Here is a 20,456-nt window from a genome sequence, read left to right on the forward strand (position 1 = left end):
ACCGTGCTGTAGTTCCTTTATAGCCCAACGTTAGCCGCCTTTAGCTTAGCGGTGGTGACGTGAAGTCATGTGACCGTGCTGTAGTATCCTAACGTTAGCTTTTTACTTCAAAAATCATAAAAAGTGGTTTTAATATGTGGAGATTATCCTGTTGAAAAAAATGTATAAGTATCATAAATGTGAGACATTTTTCTGCATAATCCAATGAATAAATCCCACTGGCTTTTTGTGGAGGGTACCAGAAAGATGTTGCCTTCAGGGTCATCCTAAAAAAAGACATCATTGGGTGCTTCACTGAAGATTTGCCATGATCTAAACTGTGCATGCAGTCGAAAGTGATTGATAACACAACAAAGGATTTTTTTTAGAATATAGTTTTATTTATAATTTATACTTGGCAGATACAAAAAACTCTTGAACTGTATCCAAAGTGTGCAATAAATCACTGTTGATTTTTTTCCAAAAGAAAAATAGAAAAAGAGCATCTACTTTGGAAAGTTGACGTAAACTGGAGTGAACTGGTAACTCTACAGAGGGTTTGCTAATAGCTACTAATGCTCCTTTAACCGACTACAGTTGTTAACAAATTGCAAATCTGTGTTGCTCTCCCAAGACGATAACAAAAGTCATTATGTGTACACACGTCTACGTTGGTGACATTCTATTTCCCCGTTGTTAAATACAAGAAAGGCAATCATATCCTTATAAAGCAGCACAAATGTGTATAACACATTAAAATGAAATTGTACCAAGATGTTCGTGTGAGAGTACATAAGAAAGAAAAGGATGGGAATATTGAACTCATGTTGTAAACAATCACCTTCACTCACGGAGATGCAGAAAATAAAACGTTGTTGCTTGTTAAGTGCTGTTATTAATCCAAAATGCTTCAGCAGTCGGAACAAGCATCAACCTCTGGAATCAAACATTGAAGGCAATAATGCTGAGTAATAGTAAGTATTTTAGAAAAAGTCCCAGCAGCAACACCACACTGGTTCCTGCGTGTCGAAATCTGACGACAAATTAAAACTCAATTATTAAAAGAACATTGTATTAAAAAAAACTAACATTTTACTTTCACATTTCAACTGAAACAAATACACACTAAATAAAAGTCAAATTTACATCCACGTTGTTTCCATGATCCCGTTCCTTTGAGTGAGTTAGCAGGGGCTTCGATATGACGCTGGCTACCCTTTATATCCCAAGATATGACACAAACAATCTGCTGTTGATCTAAACACGTATGAACACAGAAGGACAAATGTGTGACTTTATTTCTTTCAGAAGAAATGCCATCTGAAGGACAACTCGAGGCAGGAGAGCATCCAAAGCTTGTCAGTGGAGAATTTTCAAGTGCAAAAAATGTAGGTTTTTTGTGTGTGTGATTCTTATGCTTTCTGAAAAACTGTTTTTCTGCAGGCGGATAACATGATCACCTCAAACAAGCGTACATTCCTTTAGTACAGCCCAATCCCCCAGATGGCAAATGTCACAAAACAAACTCACAGACGGATCCTAAAAAGAAAAGAATACATTTGTTTTACACAGAATGTCCAGCCAATGTTTGCGACAGAAAACCCTCCCTCGACACAGCCAAACACTCGACCTAGATCCTTCATTCCTATACAACTCCTCAAAGCTTCAAAAAGTCTTTAAACATGCAACACCGTTCAAAGTTCCTATCTAATTCTGCTGTGCTAGATTTACTTCCTCAGACACGGACGTTTCTAAAACTAGAACTATGCGCTAACGACCTACCAAAAGTTGTCATTCATTGTGTGAAGTCCCTGTCAAAGTATCCATATAAAGCACTTGCGTAGCATTCTGTGTGCTGATCCCTTTAGTACAGACAATCTGTGGGGACAGTGTGAATAAGCTATGGTTACAAATCTAATGATTTTGAGGCCTATATGATGCCATGCAGCTGTGATGGAGCTTTATTGAAACCCTGGCATCGCTCCGAGATGGCGAGGAGGACTTGACCCTGACTTTCCAAAATCACGTTATCTCACAATATGTCCAGGAAGCCTCGAGCTCGGTTTAAGAGAGAACAGCCATCACTACATCCTGCTTTCAGTCAATTGAGGGCACTTTCCTTTACTTATAACCTGCCTTAAGTGAGTTGCACTTCAACATCACTCAAGCTCTTTCCATCGTGACGTTTCCTTCCATTTGGAGAATCTCCACAAAGCCTTTTCTACATGCAGACACGAGCATCACAGAAACAGTTGTTAGGCCTGAGCTGCGGTTTTAACATTCCTAATGCACACAGATTTAACTTTGAAATGTTAACATATTTAGAAAAAGGTTTACACATCTAGGTGATGCCGTTCCTACAAACAGCACATTACAAATCCAGCATGGTCAGTACCTTCAGGTTTGCACATTACATAGTGGCTTCATGCAGCCACACTAATGAAAGCTTCTCCTGTCACCAAACTGCTGTAACCGCCTCAGACCGGCACATGTTGGACATCTCTTGCAGGAAAACGGTGTGGACATGGCTCTGATTTATACGATTTGATGCATTTTCAATTGTTAATGTGACGTGTTGTTGTACTTTTGTTTAACCAATAAGCATCCATGTCTATAAATGTCCATGATTGTACAACTTAAGGTAGGAAACAACTCAAAAATCAGATGATACCTGAGTAGTTACTTTAGTGAATTAGCAAAAATCTGGTGAACATGAAGTGTACCCTATGTAGCCGTTTGACTGATTGCATAGTATGGATGCAGAGTCGTGTTATGCAGGAAAATATGAGAATTCAAAAGCAAGAGATGATCAAAATGTGTCCGTCTGCAGGAGGTTTAACATTTGGTGTAAAAATGGAATTGTAGCAAAACTTTTTCATCCTTTAAATGTACAATTAGGTGGATAACATTTAAGGAATTCCCCCTACAGGCTCAACTTAAAAGCAAATGGCAATATGTTTTGAACAGCTGGATGCTACTTCACCTCACATCCCTATGTCTGCACTTAGAGTATGCATCTAAGACAACTTGGCTGTATACCTCTTCTATATTTTTTGCAATAGATTATGTGCTGGACTATGTTTTTCTGGGAGTCGAGCCTCCTAAACCAGCGTGGAGAAAAAACCCAGAGCAGTGGAATGGAGGACTAAACCTTGACAGAAATCACGAGCCACCAGAACCATCGTCTCAAAACTGTGGTTGTTTGTAAACCTTGTTTAAATCTCTTAACTGAACACAAAAGTGCAAATTGCTACCACTGTCCTGTCTCTGCGTCCTCAGTAGTGCTTCTCCTGCAGATAGTCTTTCATCTTGTTCGGTAAGGGCAGTTTCTGGATCAGGTCTATCCGCGTGTACTGTCTGATGACGAAGCGACAGAGGTACTGCAGGGAGCGCACTTGCATAAACCGAGACACTGGGTTGGTTAGTCTGACGGGGTATGTTGCAGATCCCGGTAAGCGAGACCTGGAGTAGCAGAAAGCTCCGGTCTCTGAGTCTCTGATGGAGTGTTCGATGAGGTCTACGATGGACGTGTGTCCCTCCACGTCCGGCTGCTCGTAGAAGCTGAAGCGTCCGTTGGAGTGTTCGATGCGCGTGTGCAGAGTCTTGCACTGCGACCTGAAGCTCAGACTGAGCAGGTACCGGTCGTCCGAGCTGTCTCTGACCAGGAAGGATCCGTCGGCCAGGTTCACCAGCTTCTCCTCCGCCTCCCAGCGAGTGATGGGACCCCAGTACCAGCCCTGCCTCGCCAGCTTCTTCAGCTCCTCCGTCAGACTGGTGACCACCATGGGCCCGCTGGTCTGCACCGACTCGTACACCCGACTCACCCCGGGGGCTGAGTTCGGGTCAAAGTTGAGGTGGTGTCTCATCCTCTCTGCCACATGTCTGTCTGTAGAGCTGAACCCAGAGAACGTCCGTGGAATAAGAACATTATTTAACATGGGCGGCAGGAGTGGAGAGAGGGGAGGGGGCACTTCTCCTCTTTGGAGCATCACACCGGCAGAACCGATGAGAAGACTATTAACTGAGGTTTCCATGAAGAGGTCTGGCGGAAGCCCACTCATCAGATCGTGCTCCTGGTGGTCCGCGTGGAGGGACGCACCGTCGGCTTCAGTCACCACCTCCATAGGAGAGGAGCTGTCCAGGCAGAAGGAGTGGGACCCCTCGGGGTACATTCCCTCATCTAAAGGCATCGTGTACTGGATGTAGTCCTGGGGAGTCAACCCCAGCACCACAGGCACGTCATTTTCATCAATATCCAGATGCAGATCCCCGTTTTGAGGCTGCTGGAGGTTCTTAAAGGACTCAGCTCTATCCGGAAAGAGCCCTTCCATTTGAAAGTCATGAAATTCTCTCCGGACACCGTTTAGGTTTGGACTCGGGCTCGGAGAGTGAACCATGGCTTTGACTTTTACCTCCATCTTGATGCACGCCTCCTCAGAGTTCACTGAGCGCAGGGGCCACGGCGAGGGGCTGTAATGGTGGCTCCGCAGAGACGCAGATCTCAGGGGTCTCTGGGCTTTCACATCGCTGAATCCAATGGGCGCAGACGAGGAAGAGAAGGTGTCGTCATCGTCGTCCACAGAGCCAATGGCGGAGGAGTTGCCTTTCACTTTGGCCTTCTGTTTCGCAGACAGCCTCCTCTTCAGAGATCCCATCAGGCCCTCGCTCTTCGTGCGGCCCTTATTCTGACCGCCTTTGTCCTCCTCGCCACCAAGGTCGCAGCCGGAGAGCTCTTTGGTGTAGCAGCCCCCAAAAAGTGACTCTTCCTTAGAAAACTCTGTAGTCACCGAGGGCTGCTGGAGCATGACGAAGTCGCCCTCCTCCTTGCCCTTTATACTGAGGGACTTGCGGATGGTCTTAAGGCTTATCTTCTTCATTCTGACAGGCCCTCCGCAGCGGGGGCATGGGTTGGCTCTCCTGGTATCCCGATGAAAGTACTATCCACAGCGTCCTCCCATCAGGCCGCACGGAACAAGTCATGCATACAGTGGAGCCATCACACCCTGCAGAAACAACACACACAAGATGTTATATAATGGTTTGTTCTAAAAACACTCTTCCAGATGGTTGTTCTTATGTTCTTAGTATCAATGTTTAACAGCATAAAGCACCATTTAGAAAGTAACAGACATCACAGCACATTTAAATAACAGTACAGAGGAAAACTAAGCACATTTTCTGTAGTCCAATATAATGTAATAGGCCACTTACATCAACAAAATGCAGCAAATGCACAACGTTGAGAAGCAGGAAGCTGAACATGTCTGGCATTTTTGATTGATTAATTAATTACATATTATTTGCATATGCACAAGCTATAATTCTAGCTCTTTACACCCAGGAAAGAATATATTTGCTGTTTACATGCATTTCATTCATTTGCAATTACTGTCCAAGCTGTATGTTATTATACTTTTAAATGATGTCGTATATTTAATTGAATAATCTATTTTTCATACATATTTAATAGCATTGTGGGAGAGTCTGATAATTATAGATTTCCATTACCTCTCTGTAATTGTTGTGTATATGATACATACATTAACTTGAACAATCAATACTACATTTGGACTGTAATATGGTCAAACAATACAACATTAGACTCCAAAACTGCATTATAATCATGATTTTAATGGAACGAATAACAATCACTACTCTGACATCTGTCAAAAAATACGAGAAGGCATAACACCTGACAAACTGGGATTGAAACAGCAGCCTATATCCTATATCTAGAGACATGTGCAGCTCCTAAATAAAGCTGATAATGAAGACAGCTGCAATCTGATTACTCACCATTATGAGCAGGAAAATGGTGACTCAGTTGAATGGGTCAAGTTCCACTTCCACCTCCTTTCATTTGATGCTGCGAAACACAAAAGCCAGTTATGAGCAAAGTCCAACATGTAGGAGTAACAATTGATTTTTAAAAAGGGGAGAAACACATGTCATGTAGATATATTTGACAAAACAATGAAGAAATACAATCAATTCTAGCCTGTTTTGTCCTGACCTGGCAAGGCCTACAAACACAACAGCATGCCTTTAGCTTAGCTTCTCAATTAGCCTCTTCAATGACACTATTATAAAACTGACAGCAACAACTACAATGTAATCGGTTCACCTTAAACATTAAGCTCATACTAAAAGAAAACAAGGTTAATGTTTGATCTAGCTTGCCAGTTTAACACACGTTTGCTTACTTGTATGCTAATAGCTAGTTTGTTAGCATGTCTACTTTCAAAGTAAATAAACATTTACACACATATATATCTACATGCATGTTATAATGTCTCTTACCCGGTGACTTCTGCTTGTATTACCAGATAAAAACACCCAGAGATGTTGGCATTTGTCCTGATAAACAACACGTTTATGAAGGGTCGCTCCTGCACGATAGCTTAGCTAGTTAGCTTAGCTAGTGTTAGCTTGCATTAGCAGTCGAAACATCACCTTTAGTCATCCCTCTGAGCACCAATACAAGTATAACGCGTTTATAATGCCAGGTTTGGTTCTTCTCTAAACATACAGCTCTATATTTCCCACCAAAGATACACAATAAGGGGATTTCTGAGTGTCCAGGTTAGCTAACAGTTTGTAGCTCTCGGCCTCTCTTCCTTTCTTCCTTTGTTGCCTGTTGAATTGTGGGAGCAGATTCAGATGCAGCGAATCAGACGCACAGCTCTCAACAGAGGACAGCCAAACACTGCACATCTTATTCAATACATGCACAAAAACAGTAGTAATACCATAATAATATAGATACAGAATGTAAACAAACATAACAGCATTCAAAATGATTCCACCTAATCTGCAAATTATTTGATATACAGAAACATAATTACCCAAATATATGTTTTATTGTTTGCACTGTAATGACAAAAACATGCTTATTAGGCTACTTATTAAATACCCTGACCATATCTGATAAACAGACCCGAACTGTGAAGTGTTTTTAGATGTCAAATAGGCTATTGTTGTTATTATTACTTGGAGATATATTGAATATATATGTTGTACTTTTATGGTTAGAAATAAGGATTTGGGTCATTCCAGAATTGGAGGACATTTCATGTCCCCCATATAAAAAATCTAATAATCCATGCCCAAAATGCTAAAACATGCACTTGTTGTGTTAAACATACTTGTCTTGAGACAAAATGTATATAAAGATGTAGAAAAATAGGTTTAAAAATATTATTTAAATGATCAAATAGCTCTCGAACATCCCCTAAAATGGCATTTTTCTCTTGTCCCCGATTGCATGCCAAATATAACATTTAAAATAGGGATTGTATTTACTTTTGTTGGTATTATTCTATTGATAAATGTCTCTTGTAATGGTAAAATGAATTTATTAAATCATAAACATATTTTAGATAACAGTAATGTTGCACAGAAGGTGTGTCCCTCAACATGCGTTCAACCCTGTTACCCAAACCTTTTTAGATTGGCGAAGTGAAAAAACTGTAAATCAGATGACACAGGAAGTGACATCAGCAAGCCATGTGCTAGTGCCATGGGTAGACCACAACTAAGTCCTCTTTTATTTTTCATATTTTTACAATCTTTTCAGTCTTAAAAGAGTGTGGCACTCTGACCACTCAGCTCTGTTACTCATATTATCAGAATAAAGCATATTCATTTCAAAGTTATCTTTCTTGCATTAGATATCCAAGTGTGTCCTTGCCTTGAAAGTAGCATTACATGCTACATCTATATTGAGGTTAAAACTCAAATTAGCATTGATTTTCAACCCTGTTACTATAATTAGAACAGGGGTAATTCTTCATTGGAAAATATACATTTGATGCCTAGCTGGGCAAATCACTTTTTTTGATGGTTTATTATCTGTTTTTCCTAAATACATAAAACATTTATTTTTAAATAAAAGGTTAATTTTTCAAAAATGTTGGTGTCTAAATTGTCCTCCAATTCTGGAATGACCCATTTATTGAATTGGGTTCAAGGAAAAGTTTTCAGATTAACTCATTTAAATGATATAAAAGAAAACATTTAGTGCCTTCGTATTTTATGGTTAACAAATAATATTTGAATTATCACTACTATATTCGTTGATATGTTACGTTCTAATTTACCTAATCTACCAAATACAATCTGCAAATAGAGTTTACTCATGTCTAATATATGTATTATGTTTGTGTTTCATAACTAAGACTATACAAGTATAAACAAAATGATGCTAGGACAAACAAGAGGGTCTCTATATACTATTTGTTGAGGTTTTTGACAACAAAAATAAATTAAGAACCTGCAAGAAGCACAACATTTAGTAGCAGTGAAGTGAATAACTGGCCACCACTGAATGCTATTAAGCAAAGCATTTCACTATAACTGCTCTTACAAGGCAGCACAGTGGCTAAGAATAGAAGGAAGAGGTTGTGCAATGCAGCGTCAAGCAAGATTTTGCAAAAACATGCATGTTCTGTTAACCTCTCCTGCAAAAAGACAGAAATACGTAATCAAAGGACACTATTGTCTTTCTTATGTCACTAAAGGAGATGCAGAGATGGAAATGTATGGAGAGAAAACACTGAACAAAACAAAACTTGAACAAGAAGTAGTTGTTGATGCAGAAAGATTGAGTTCTCTCACAGCAGCAGAGACACACGACTCCCACCACCTGAATTTATTTCATTCAGTCCCTAAATGAATTTGCATTTGTACAAATGACTTGAGGTTTTGAATGCAGGATCCACGTGTTTCCAGTCCCATAAGGAGCCTGCAGAATGGGTGGCATGCATAAAAACATTCTAAAAAGAATATAGTAATTCTAGTCTTTTATCTGAAGTGTCACGCATGGAATGTCTTTGCTAGAGAAATGTGAAACCATAGATATTTCCAATGTTCAAGTTCTTTATAGTAGTCAATCTTTGCATATAAGATACTTAAAGATAGCCTATATGTTAGAGCATTCATAAGATAATATAACGATAACTCCTGTGCAGATTTAAGCAAACCATTTCATCTTTGTTTGCTATAGAGCAATTATCATGATTTCCATTTCCCTCTGTGTGCTTGGCCTGCAGGAAGGTCTTGTTCATTTGTATTCCAACATCAAGTTTACTCTCCAACTATTTGATGCAGCAACTAAAAGTTGAACTCTGAAATGAAACATTGGTCGCCTAATTAGTGTCAGTATTGTTCTAAAGTAGATTGTGTTTACCAGTGCCAGGCTAATTTGGTCCATATACTGAACATTACATTGTTTTTCCACACTGTCAAGTGCATGGCAGTCCTTCCCCAGCCTGCTTAGGGCCGCTGTGTGCAGACAGGCTTTATGCAGAGACTCTAATTACCCGGCCCTATTAGGGCTGATCAGGCTGCCTTCCCTTGATGTGGGGGGGGGGGGGGGGGGGGGGGGGGGGGTGTCAGCTCTTACATTTAGCACCAAGGACACAGGGAAGCAAGGATGCAATGTTTCTACAAGCTAAATGAGATCGGACAAACAAAGTTTAGTCTGCTTGATATTTGTTGCCAGAGAGGGAAAACAATAAGTGTTCAGCTGTGGGCATTAAGTGTGTCATCACTGGATAAACAGATCAAACAACGGCAGGTTGCTTCACTTTCACACAGGTGCAGGACAACTACTCACATTATGTAGTACCACAGTGTAGAAATACTCTGCTACAGTAACATGCATGCTTTAAAATGTGCCTTAAGTCAAAGTATTGAAATAAAAATATACGTTAAGTACCAACAGTTCAAATACTACTTATGCAGAATACCATATTTCAATTACTTGAGTATAATATTCATGCATTAATGTGTTCATCGATTTAATGTTGCAGCTGTTAAAGGAAGAGCTTGCATTAACTACTTGATATACCATGCAGGGAAATCAATAATAATACAGTTAAGGTAAAAATGTAGTAAGGTAAAAATGACAATTAACAAAGTAAAAGATGATTTAAATTGATAGTATAAGTATTATTTATTTATTTTCAAATGTTCTTTAAATAATGCAATACTATCTTTACTTTAGTCAAAATAATTGGTAGTGAAAATCTGATGTTGTGACAGTCTTATTGTAAATAAATCCAATAAGTGTAAAGTACTAAATGTGAGTCTTAAATATGTTGGAGAATAGACGGCACAAAATGTCAACATTCATGTAAAGATCAAGTACTTCAAACTGTCTTTCAGTGCTTGAGTAAACGTAGTTATCTACAACCACCACAGATTTCACATGAATATAATCTAGCAGTGTGAGATGAATCGAGTGTCTGCATCACGCCCAAGATCAATATTGCCAAAAGTAATTTGAATTTATGCATAAGCACGAGTCCAAACACTGAAAACAAGATGCAACATTCAGTAGGCCCCCATACCTCCACAAGTGGTGAAACGCCTCTATCTGAGTTTCAAATGAATGCTGTATCAGCCATGATTTATTTGTACAAGATGTCTGTGCCGGCTGCAGTTTGACTCACTTGATTCCTCTTTCTTTGGGGGGGGGGGGGTTATTCAGGGGCCCCTGGGTGCCCACGCTCATATCCTCAACATTTGCAGTGGAGCGGAAGAAGGGTAGCAAACATGTCAAACTGTGACAGGACCTGTGGGAGCAATGGGTTTTGTTTCAAGGATAACTGCAGAAACACAGGACGGGTGGGATTTAAAACACAGCATTTACAAAGCTGGGAAGTAGTGGAGTACAAATACTTCGTTACTGTACTTAAGTGCATGTTTCTGGTATCAGTACTTTACTCCGCTACTTGTTTTTCTGACGACTTTTGACTTTGACTTCTTACATTTTGAACACAAATACCTGTACTTTCTACTTCTTACATGTTGAACTCAAATACCAGTACTTTCTACTTCTTACATGTTGAACACAAATACCTGTACTTTCTACTTCTTACATGTTGAACTCAAATACCTGTACTTTCTACTTCTTACACTTTGAATTCAAATACCTGTACTTTCTACTTCTCACATGTTGAACCCAAATACCTGTACTTTCTACTTCTTACATGTTGAACTCAAATACCTGTACTTTCTACTTCTTACATGTTGAACTCAAATACCTGTACTTTCTACTTCTTACACTTTGAATTCAAATACCTGTACTTTCTACTTCTTACATGTTGAACTCAAATACCTGTACTTTCTACTTCTTACACTTTGAATTCAAATACCTGTACTTTCTACTTCTTACATGTTGAACTCAAATACCTGTACTTTCTACTTCTTACACTTTGAACTCAAATACCTGTACTTTCTACTTCTTACATGTTGAACTCAAATACCTGTACTTTCTACTTCTTACATGTTGAACTCAAATACCTGTACTTTCTACTTCTTACATGTTGAACTCAAATACCTGTACTTTCTACTTCTTACATGTTGAACCCAAATACCTGTACTTTCTACTTCTTACATGTTGAACCCAAATACCTGTACTTTCTACTTCTTACATGTTGAACTCAAATACCTGTACTTTCTACTTCTTACATGTTGAACTCAAATACCTGTACTTTCTACTTCTTACATGTTGAACTCAAATACCTGTACTTTCTACTTCTTACATGTTGAACTCAAATACCTGTACTTTCTACTTCTTACATGTTGAACTCAAATACCTGTACTTTCTACTTCTTACATGTTGAACTCAAATACCTGTACTTTCTACTTCTTACATGTTGAACTCAAATACCTGTACTTTCTACTTCTTACATGTTGAACTCAAATACCTGTACTTTCTACTTCTTACATGTTGAACTCAAATACTTGTACTTTCTACTTCTTACATGTTGAACACAAATACCTGTACTTTCTACTTCTTACATGTTGAACTCAAATACTTGTACTTTCTACTTCTCTCATTTTCCAAACAGCTGGTTCCTTTAGTCTGAATGTGTGTTTGGTGCGTGATCATTATTCTTTAGAGTCATTGCGTGCCTATTGATTTGAACACGATCCGTGTATCCATCATTTCCTGGTCTTCTCTAAAGAAGAGGGACCAATGGAAACGTTGTCATGTTGCCGTTGTTCAGCATGGAAACATTCATTAGCTAACAATGACATTATTGTTCTATTAATATAAAGGGAGGTCAGGTACTCTTTAAAACAGCTGCTAGTTATGGGTACTTTCTACTGAAGTACACTTCAAAGCCTCTTTACTTTTACTTGAGTAAAGAAGTTTAGTCAGTATTTCTACTTTCACCAGAGTATTTTAAACACGAGTATCTGTACTTCTACTTGAGTAAAGGATGTGTGTACTTCTGCCAGCTCTGAGCATGTATGAGAGAGTCCACACTTTGATTTCACTGCATTAATTTATTCCTTTTCCCCAATTTAGTGTTGCAACATTTAAAAATCAATGCATGCCCCGTGGCTGAATCAGTCCATCATATCTCTCCTTGCCTCAGGTTAGAGGTCTTCAGATATGATTTAATTAGTACTCTAACACCAGCTGCATACATGCAATACAATGGCTCGTTAAAACAATAAATGAATTGCTTGTGTTTGCTCGTGCTCTTCAGGTCTGTTGTAACATCATCCTTGAGTTCACATTAATAATTCTGGAAGCAGCTCCTTGTGTTTTGTCCATATGGGGTGCTGAGTCTTGGACAGCTATATGATATCATTAACAAGCAGATTTGACCTTGTTTAATGCATGAAACGCTTTTGAGGCAACCAATCAGTTTGCATGGCAGCCTTTGGGAAACCTACATAATATTAACACCTACTTATCTGATTATTTCCTCAAAAATAATATTATTATCGTTACTTTTCTTCTATTTATTTTTGTGTGAATATATAACCATTGCTTTTAGGTTCACCTGCTGCTGGTTAGTTTGTGTTGTTTATTATATTTTGATTCGTTTAGCTTGTTTTGCATGTGTCTTTATAATATAGTTTAGCTTTGCTTATTTTGATTTTTTAGACGTATAAGTAAATATTTTATACTAATTTGTGTAATAAAGATAATTTTAACTGAATATATATTGTTGGTTGTTTTCTATTCAATGATTTTTATCTTGCAGCCACATTTCCTGAGTTTCCTTTTGATTCAATTAATAATACTACCTTGCTCTTGACTACCTTGCTCTTGACTACCTTGCTCTTGACTACCTTGTTCTTGACTACCTTGTTCTTGACTACCTTGCTCTTGATTACCTTGTTCTTGACTACCTTGTTCTTGACTACCTTGCTCTTGACTACCAGGCTCTTGACTACCTTGTTCTTGACTACCTTGTTCTTGACTACCTTGCTCTTGACTACCTTGCTCTTGACTACCTTGCTCTTGACTACCTTGCTCTTGACTACCTTGCTCTTGACTACCTTGTTCTTGACTACCTTGCTCTTGACTACCTTGCTCTTGACTACCTTGTTCTTGACTACCTTGCTCTTGACTACCTTGCTCTTGCCTACCTTGTTCTTGACTACCTTGCTCTTGACTACCTTGTTCTTGACTACCTTGTTCTTGACTACCTTGCTCTTGACTACCTTGCTCTTGACTACCTTGCTCTTGACTACCTTGCTCTTGACTACCTTGTTCTTGACTACCTTGCTCTTGACTACCTTGCTCTTGACTACCTTGCTCTTGACTACCTTGCTCTTGACTACCTTGTTCTTGACTACCTTGCTCTTGACTACCTTGCTCTTGACTACCTTGCTCTTGACTACCTTGTTCTTGACTACCTTGCTCTTGACTACCTTGTTCTTGACTACCTTGCTCTTGACTACCTTGCTCTTGACTACCTTGTTCTTGACTACCTTGCTCTTGACTACCTTGCTCTTGACTACCTTGCTCTTGACTACCTTGTTCTTGACTACCTTGCTCTTGACTACCTTGCTCTTGACTACCTTGCTCTTGACTACCTTGCTCTTGACTACCTTGTTCTTGACTACCTTGCTCTTGACTACCTTGCTCTTGACTACCTTGCTCTTGACTACCTTGTTCTTGACTACCTTGCTCTTGACTACCTTGTTCTTGACTACCTTGCTCTTGACTACCTTGTAATAACCCAATTTGTGTTCTGTGAAACTAAAAAGGATATAATATATTATTTTGAAGGACAGTTGACAGGAAGTTGTTGTTGTTATGGAAACAACATTACGGAGAAAACGTAATATTTTCTACATATAACGACGGATAAAGTAAAGACCAAAGTCTGAAGATATCAGTACAGTATCATAGTACTGTAGCACAATTGTTTTTAGTACTTTCACAGAACACAAATTGGGTTATTTACATAATATATTTACATGATTTTGTTGTGCAATAAAAAACCCGATGGACACACGATAAAGGAAATGTTCAAATTCGGCTGTGATCGTAGCAACATCGGGCCATTCGTGAGGGCATCTTAAGCCTTCGTATGACCGCCGGTGGAGTTTCTCAGGCTCCGGCAGCAACTTCGTGAGCGGTGGCAAAATCTTTGGCATGCCAAAAAATTGCCGAAGGACCTTGAGAAGGTTCATTTTCGTGTTGAATTCGTGTGTCAATTGTGCCCTTCGTAAGGCCATCGTGAGGGCATCTTGTTATCATCGGTGCCATCGGGCATTCGCCCCGATCAGAGTGAGGGCGAATGCACCGATGATAACACGAAGATGACACGATTTGACAAGATGCCCTCACGAGTGCCTTACGAAGTTGCTTCTCACGAAGTTGCTGCCGGAGCCTGAGAAACTCCACCGGCGGTCATACGATGGCTTAAGATGCCCTCACGAATGGCCCGATGTTGCTACGATCACAGCCGAATTTGAACATTTCCTTTATCGTGTGTCCATCGGGTGTCAATTTCGGGACAGTGTGACAGGGGCTTTAGGGGCTCCGTAATAAAGAGATGCTTGAAGAAGTAGAAAATTACACTAAATGTCAAATGTTTATAATAGTGCATTTTCCACAATAAACTAAATACTCTTGTGCACACATAGAACACATGTAATGAGTTAAATGTCTCTTATGGGGCTCAATGGACTTTTCATACACTCTCTAATTGGGTGTGTTTTGGCTTGATGTCTAGTGGCAAAACTAGCATTTTCACTAAGTTTTCAGCTCTGCAGCGTCTAGTGTCTTTAAGGTATCTCTAAATGAGACCTCAGCAGGTTATTGCTCCATGCTTGCGATAGTTCAGAGATGTTGGAGAGTAAATCTGTCTTCACAATGTTTTTATTTGGCATGATTTCCACTCAGAGATCAGCCTGGCCTTCATTAACAGCCTGAGGGGCATTCTGGCATATGAGTAATTTAGCCTGATGTCAAATAAATGACAGATTGTGCGTCTGGTTTACAAATCCTTAAATCGCTCGTGAAAATACAAGCAATTAAATATTGAAAAGTGTGGAAGACCGTCCTCCTTTTTAAAGATGTTTACAGGGAACACAAACAAAGGTCATTTTCAGGACATGAGGGGAAACTTAAAAGATGAAACCACCTCTGGGCTGAGATACACCATGTTTTCATTTATTTAAAGTTAAGTTTTGCTTCCTGTCTGCAGCCTATATGCTAACACAGTCCAACAGAAAGGATGGGATATACTGTTTGAAGCCGACTCGACAGCTTTGCTAGTCTGACCTCGGGCAATTTATTTTTCCAGCAGGAGAAGAATGTTTGGATGTCAGAGTCAGTTTTCTTATTGTTCAAATGTAGCTGCGTAGACCTATCAGAGCGTTATATACTTTAACCTCAATGGCAGGTCCATCGATAAGAGTCGTGCTGTTTCCAACCAACAAAACTTTGTTTAAAATTCTACCTTGCTGCAAAAGTTAGCAAACATTTCAAACTTACAGGGATGTGTTTGTAAAATAGGTTTCCATTTTTTTTTTTAATACTAGTTGAACATTACATTTTTATATTTGTATGTGTTTTAAAAAAATTTTGTTATATGTTTCTAGTTATTGTGCTTTTTATCATGGTTTTAATTATTGTTTTATTATTGTACTCCCATTGTGTTATTTAATATTGTAGTTATTGCCTGTACAGCACTTTGGTCAACTGAAGGTTGTTTTAAATGTGCTATATAAAGAAATAAAGATTGAGATTGAGATTATTGAAGCATCTTGGGTTTTAATATATGGCTCAATGTGCAAAGATATGACAAATGAACTCCTTGATCAAGAGCTGCAGATTCAAATAGACATTTTCATGCAATTTGGGTTTTATTAGTGTCTTTTTGTCGCCGTTCAAGGTCATTTCAAGACTCAATAATTAGTTTTTGGTTATTTTGTGTCTCTTATTTGTTGTTGTGCATCCCTTTTTGGTCATTTTGAGTATTTGAGAATTCCTAAGGGCTTGTGCCCAGTATAGTCGGTGCCTATATTGAACAAGTACAGAAATATGGTGCGTAAAATGGAAGTCAAGTCAATTAACATATCTATTTATGCAGAAATTAAACATTTATGGATTATAAAAGCATAACGTTCTCTTCTACCCCCTCAAACTCTTCTGTGACAGAATACATACTGTAGTGTGCACCCAAATTAATTATGCGCTAATATCTCTCAGGAATTCTCAAAAGCTGTTACATTATATTATTATCATATCAAATACCATTTGCTGAGTTCGTTCATTATCGCCCTGTCGTCTGATCACATCCACGTCACAGCTCAAGTGTGAGATCTGGTGTCATTGGATTTACTTGAGAGAAATTCTGCCTGCACTCGTTAAGAGGCGATGCACATCCACTTTGATTTTTGAGAGCGTCAATGTTTGAAAAGATTAATTTAATGACAGGGTAGTGTTGCTGCTGTCAAAACTTCTTTCAGTATTCAAGCAAATCAAAAGCCTTCAATGATTTAGGAATATAGCTTGAAACACTAATTATCCTGACAAGAAAATTCACTTGTTTATATAACCTTTTAAAAGACCTGATAAAAGACTAACTCAGTACATCAGACTTTCATAAGACAAACAATGTTCAGAGAAAGACAGGATTTATTGATGGCATTATCAGAAAGTGAAATTAAATACTGCACAGCTGAATCAATAATGTTTATTGTACTTTTATTTAAAACATGAGGACAGATATTTGATCAGTTATTGTCTTTTTTAACCTGTTTTGCTTACACGTTGGTTTAAAGATAATATATCGTTTATTGATCCAATTTGGGAATTTCTTTTGACACAGCAGCTACGACATTACACATTCATTAGAAGTGAATAATACATAAAATAACCAACACAAATTATTAACAACACAGTGAATATATACAGTATATTAATAATTAAGGATATAACTTTATAGAGCATTCACGGTATATTGAATACACAATATAAATATACAAAATTGAAGGCATTGTACATTATGATAAGCCAGACTATCCAATTTACAGAATGTCAACATTGAATACAACATACTATTTATTTACATTTGTATATTTACACCCGAGAACAATATATACAAATGAGTGAATTTGTGTTTTTGAAAAGGAGTTAGCCGGTTTCTCTGAATGATGGTGCCCTGTTTTCCCAAAATAACATCTGTATTAGGGGTGTCCAAACTGTTTTCACCGAGGGCCACATACAGAAAAAACATACGAAGGGCTGGGCCACTCACTAGAGATGAGGTATATTGCCTCATAAGTTAAGTTATAAGTCAGAAAAATTAATCAAATGTAAATTATGCTTGATACTTGAAAATGCCTTAAGCAAAAAACAGTTTATATCACAGCTCTCCATAGGGTTTCATTTATTGTGTTGTCAGCTCATCCCTCAGTTTTCTTATAATAAGGAGAAATATGAAGGGTATATATCGAGCTTGTTATGCAAATACGTTATTGGGCCTTTTTTTTAATCAACTAAGATTTGTTAGAACATTTTTCCAACTTTAACTGACTGAATTTATTTGAAAAGTGGGCTTATTAACACATGAATACTGCTGTGTAATATATTTTAACGTATATATTTAAGAAGTACAATATAAGACAAGCACAAGTTTCATTTGTGGGCCATATTAGATGATACTTTTAGAGTTAGCTGAGGGCCGTAGTTTGGACACCCCTGATTTACACTGACTTTATTAAATATCCGTTTTTCCCACACAGCTGTAGCTCCTGAACGCACCGCGGCCTCGCGCAGGAAGTGGACCTGAAGGCGCGTTCGTTGAACAGAAAACTGTTGACATGACACCGGCTGACAAACACTCAATAAACGGACAAACCTCGGATATTTAAGAAGCTTTTTTTAACCTGTTGCCACACAGGAAGATTGAACATGGAGTTATCCCCGCTTATAAAGAAAATAGGTAAGCTAACTTAAAGCTAAGTCGCTAAAGATCCTGACTTTATTGATGTAAACAAAGTGTGTATTAGCCTCTTTTATGCTAAGCTAACAATAACACTGTAGATATATCTGATACACTGTTAGCGTTCATCTAATTTAAGTATGTGAAGTTGTAGTTAATGTGAAGGCTAACTACAGTAACACATGTCGGTAACTTTTGTAAACTTCAACACAAAGTTAGCTAGCTGTCAAACTAGTCAACACTTAGATAAAAACAACTAACTGTCAGAAGTGGAAAAAGTTCTAATTTATTACCTAAGATAATTACTACAGGTAAAAGCACTGTGTTCAAAGTCAAACTTTACAAAAAGCACACAAGTATTGCCACATCAATGTACTGAAAATAACACAAGTTTTCATTTTGCATTATAGTCCATTTAAGAACAATTACAATTAAAGTATTTTTGATTATGATGCACCACAGCTGGTAAATGTGGAGCTAATTTGATCTAATTTGTGTTGTTTATGTATACGTTTATTCATATTATGTAGTATTTAATAATCTGAATCTGTAAAATAACCAAAGCTGTCAAAACAGTGTAAAAAGCACAATACTTTCTTCCAAGTTTTTAGTGATTTAGAAGTCTAAAGAAACATCAAATCCATCCATTTCCCACCGCTTACCCAGAGTCGGGAAATAGTTTGAAGTATCTCAAAATCATACTTGAACACCTGGACTTTTGAAAGAACATCCATCTGTTTGCAACTTATATATATTAATATTCCAATTACTTGTATATCGACTATTCTGCACTATTTCTATTCTATTTACTTGTTTTATTGTGTTGCACTGTTGAAGGAGCCTAAGATTTGCATTGATATATCTACACTGTAGCGATGTACACATGATAATCAAAGCCTTGAATCTTGAGTACAGTACTTGAGTAAATATACTTTTTGACAGTCCACCATAACGTCTCTTCTCCACGTTGTGTTCGCCGTCCTCAGGCCACTCTTTGGTGGAGATAAGAGTGCGAGCGCTGAAGAACATCTTGTGTAAACTGGACCATTCCCTGATCTCCGTCTCAGACATCGTGCAGGAGAAGATGCTGTTTGTGCTTCTTCTCGAGTGGTTCAATTTCCCAGAGGTGCCGATGCAGGAAGAAGTCCTTGAGCTGCTCTCCACGTTATCAAAGGTAGATACATTTTGAGCAGAAAGATGGATATATTTCTATCTGGTTTATAGATATGTTACAAGGTGAGTCCTCAGGTGGACAGAAGCTGGACAGGAGCAGTCTACCAACTCTCACAATATGCTGATAAACTTATAATGTCGTTTTGGGTTCAGGCTTTCTTTGACAAGGCGAACCAGACTTTAACCAGTATGTTAAAGTAGGATCAATATTCTACCAATGTATGTTGTGATAAAGTTTATTAACAGGCTTAAATGGATATTTTAATCGTGGGTTTTATGAGGTACTTATCCATAGTCCGTTCGTGTGTGTTGGAGGAGGGGCTCTGTGAGGAAATCTGAAGGAAGGAGCAGATTTTTTTCGGCTGCGTACTTTCAAATTCTAGCGCACTCGAGCTGGTTTCTCCATTCTTACCTACCCTACCTTTAAGGTGTCTTAAAGCTGCTGCCCCAGTTCACAGCAGTTCATTACTTTACTTCCTGTTGTAACCAAACCCACTTCCACACTATCCCTTCAAATATCCACTCCTTCACGGACAAAATGTACCTCAATATCAGCATGGGTGTAAATGCAGAGTGATTTTCACAGTGACATTCTGACAGCTACACCGAACATCACACTGAATTATAGATTTTTCATTTCATACCTGAAAATATCCCTAGTTCTAGGTAATCACACATCCTGTCATGTTCACAGCTACAGTTGGGATACCTTTGTTATCACGTTACTCTCATGTTGGAAGAGGACATTCAGTATTTTCACAACAATACCTATTTTTCATTTTGTGTCTTCCAAGCATCCGAGTGCAGCCCAGATGCTCAGAGACGTCGGGGCGGTAGACTTCCTCTCTCAGCTGTCTCGTAACGTGGAGCCCAGCCTGCGAGCTGTCATCGACGGGACCCTCGACCAGCTGTTCCTGCTCCCCCCACTCCTCCCCAGCCACAACACAGTCTCCACGCATGGACAGCGCAACACAACTCCAACAGGTGCTGCAAGTTCTCCTTCTCTCTGCTACAAAACACATCATGTTTTATCATTTGATGGATGAGAGGGTGTTGTCTTTAGTCAAAGTCAACTTTATTGTCAATCTT

At 38.6% G+C, this 20,456-nt stretch overlaps 2 protein-coding genes across 2 annotated transcripts in view; one reads left to right on the forward strand and one right to left on the reverse strand.

Annotated features, from left to right (window-relative positions):
* Window positions 1-358: 358 nt before the first annotated feature.
* LOC117538316 (suppressor of cytokine signaling 6) lies at window positions 359-6,639 on the reverse strand. Its single transcript, XM_034203920.1, has 3 exons — window positions 6,280-6,639; window positions 5,776-5,845; window positions 359-4,982 (listed from the first exon to the last, which is right to left on the reverse strand). The coding sequence occupies exon 3, from the start codon at window positions 4,854-4,856 to the stop codon at window positions 3,255-3,257; it is 1,602 nt and encodes a 533-aa protein (XP_034059811.1). The 5' UTR covers window positions 4,857-4,982; window positions 5,776-5,845; window positions 6,280-6,639; the 3' UTR covers window positions 359-3,254.
* An 11,411-nt stretch (window positions 6,640-18,050) lies between these two features.
* rttn (rotatin) overlaps window positions 18,051-20,456 on the forward strand; it is a gene marked incomplete at its 3' end in the record, with an annotated part of 47,719 nt that continues 45,313 nt past the window's right edge. The window contains 3 exon segments of the mRNA XM_034203921.1: window positions 18,051-18,194; window positions 19,181-19,368; window positions 20,162-20,351. Coding sequence (XP_034059812.1) covers window positions 18,164-18,194; window positions 19,181-19,368; window positions 20,162-20,351 — 409 coding nt within the window.

The sequence above is a fragment of the Gymnodraco acuticeps genome, unplaced genomic scaffold (genome assembly GCF_902827175.1).
Source record: "Gymnodraco acuticeps unplaced genomic scaffold, fGymAcu1.1, whole genome shotgun sequence".
In the NCBI taxonomy this organism is placed as follows: Eukaryota; Metazoa; Chordata; class Actinopteri; order Perciformes; family Bathydraconidae; genus Gymnodraco; species Gymnodraco acuticeps.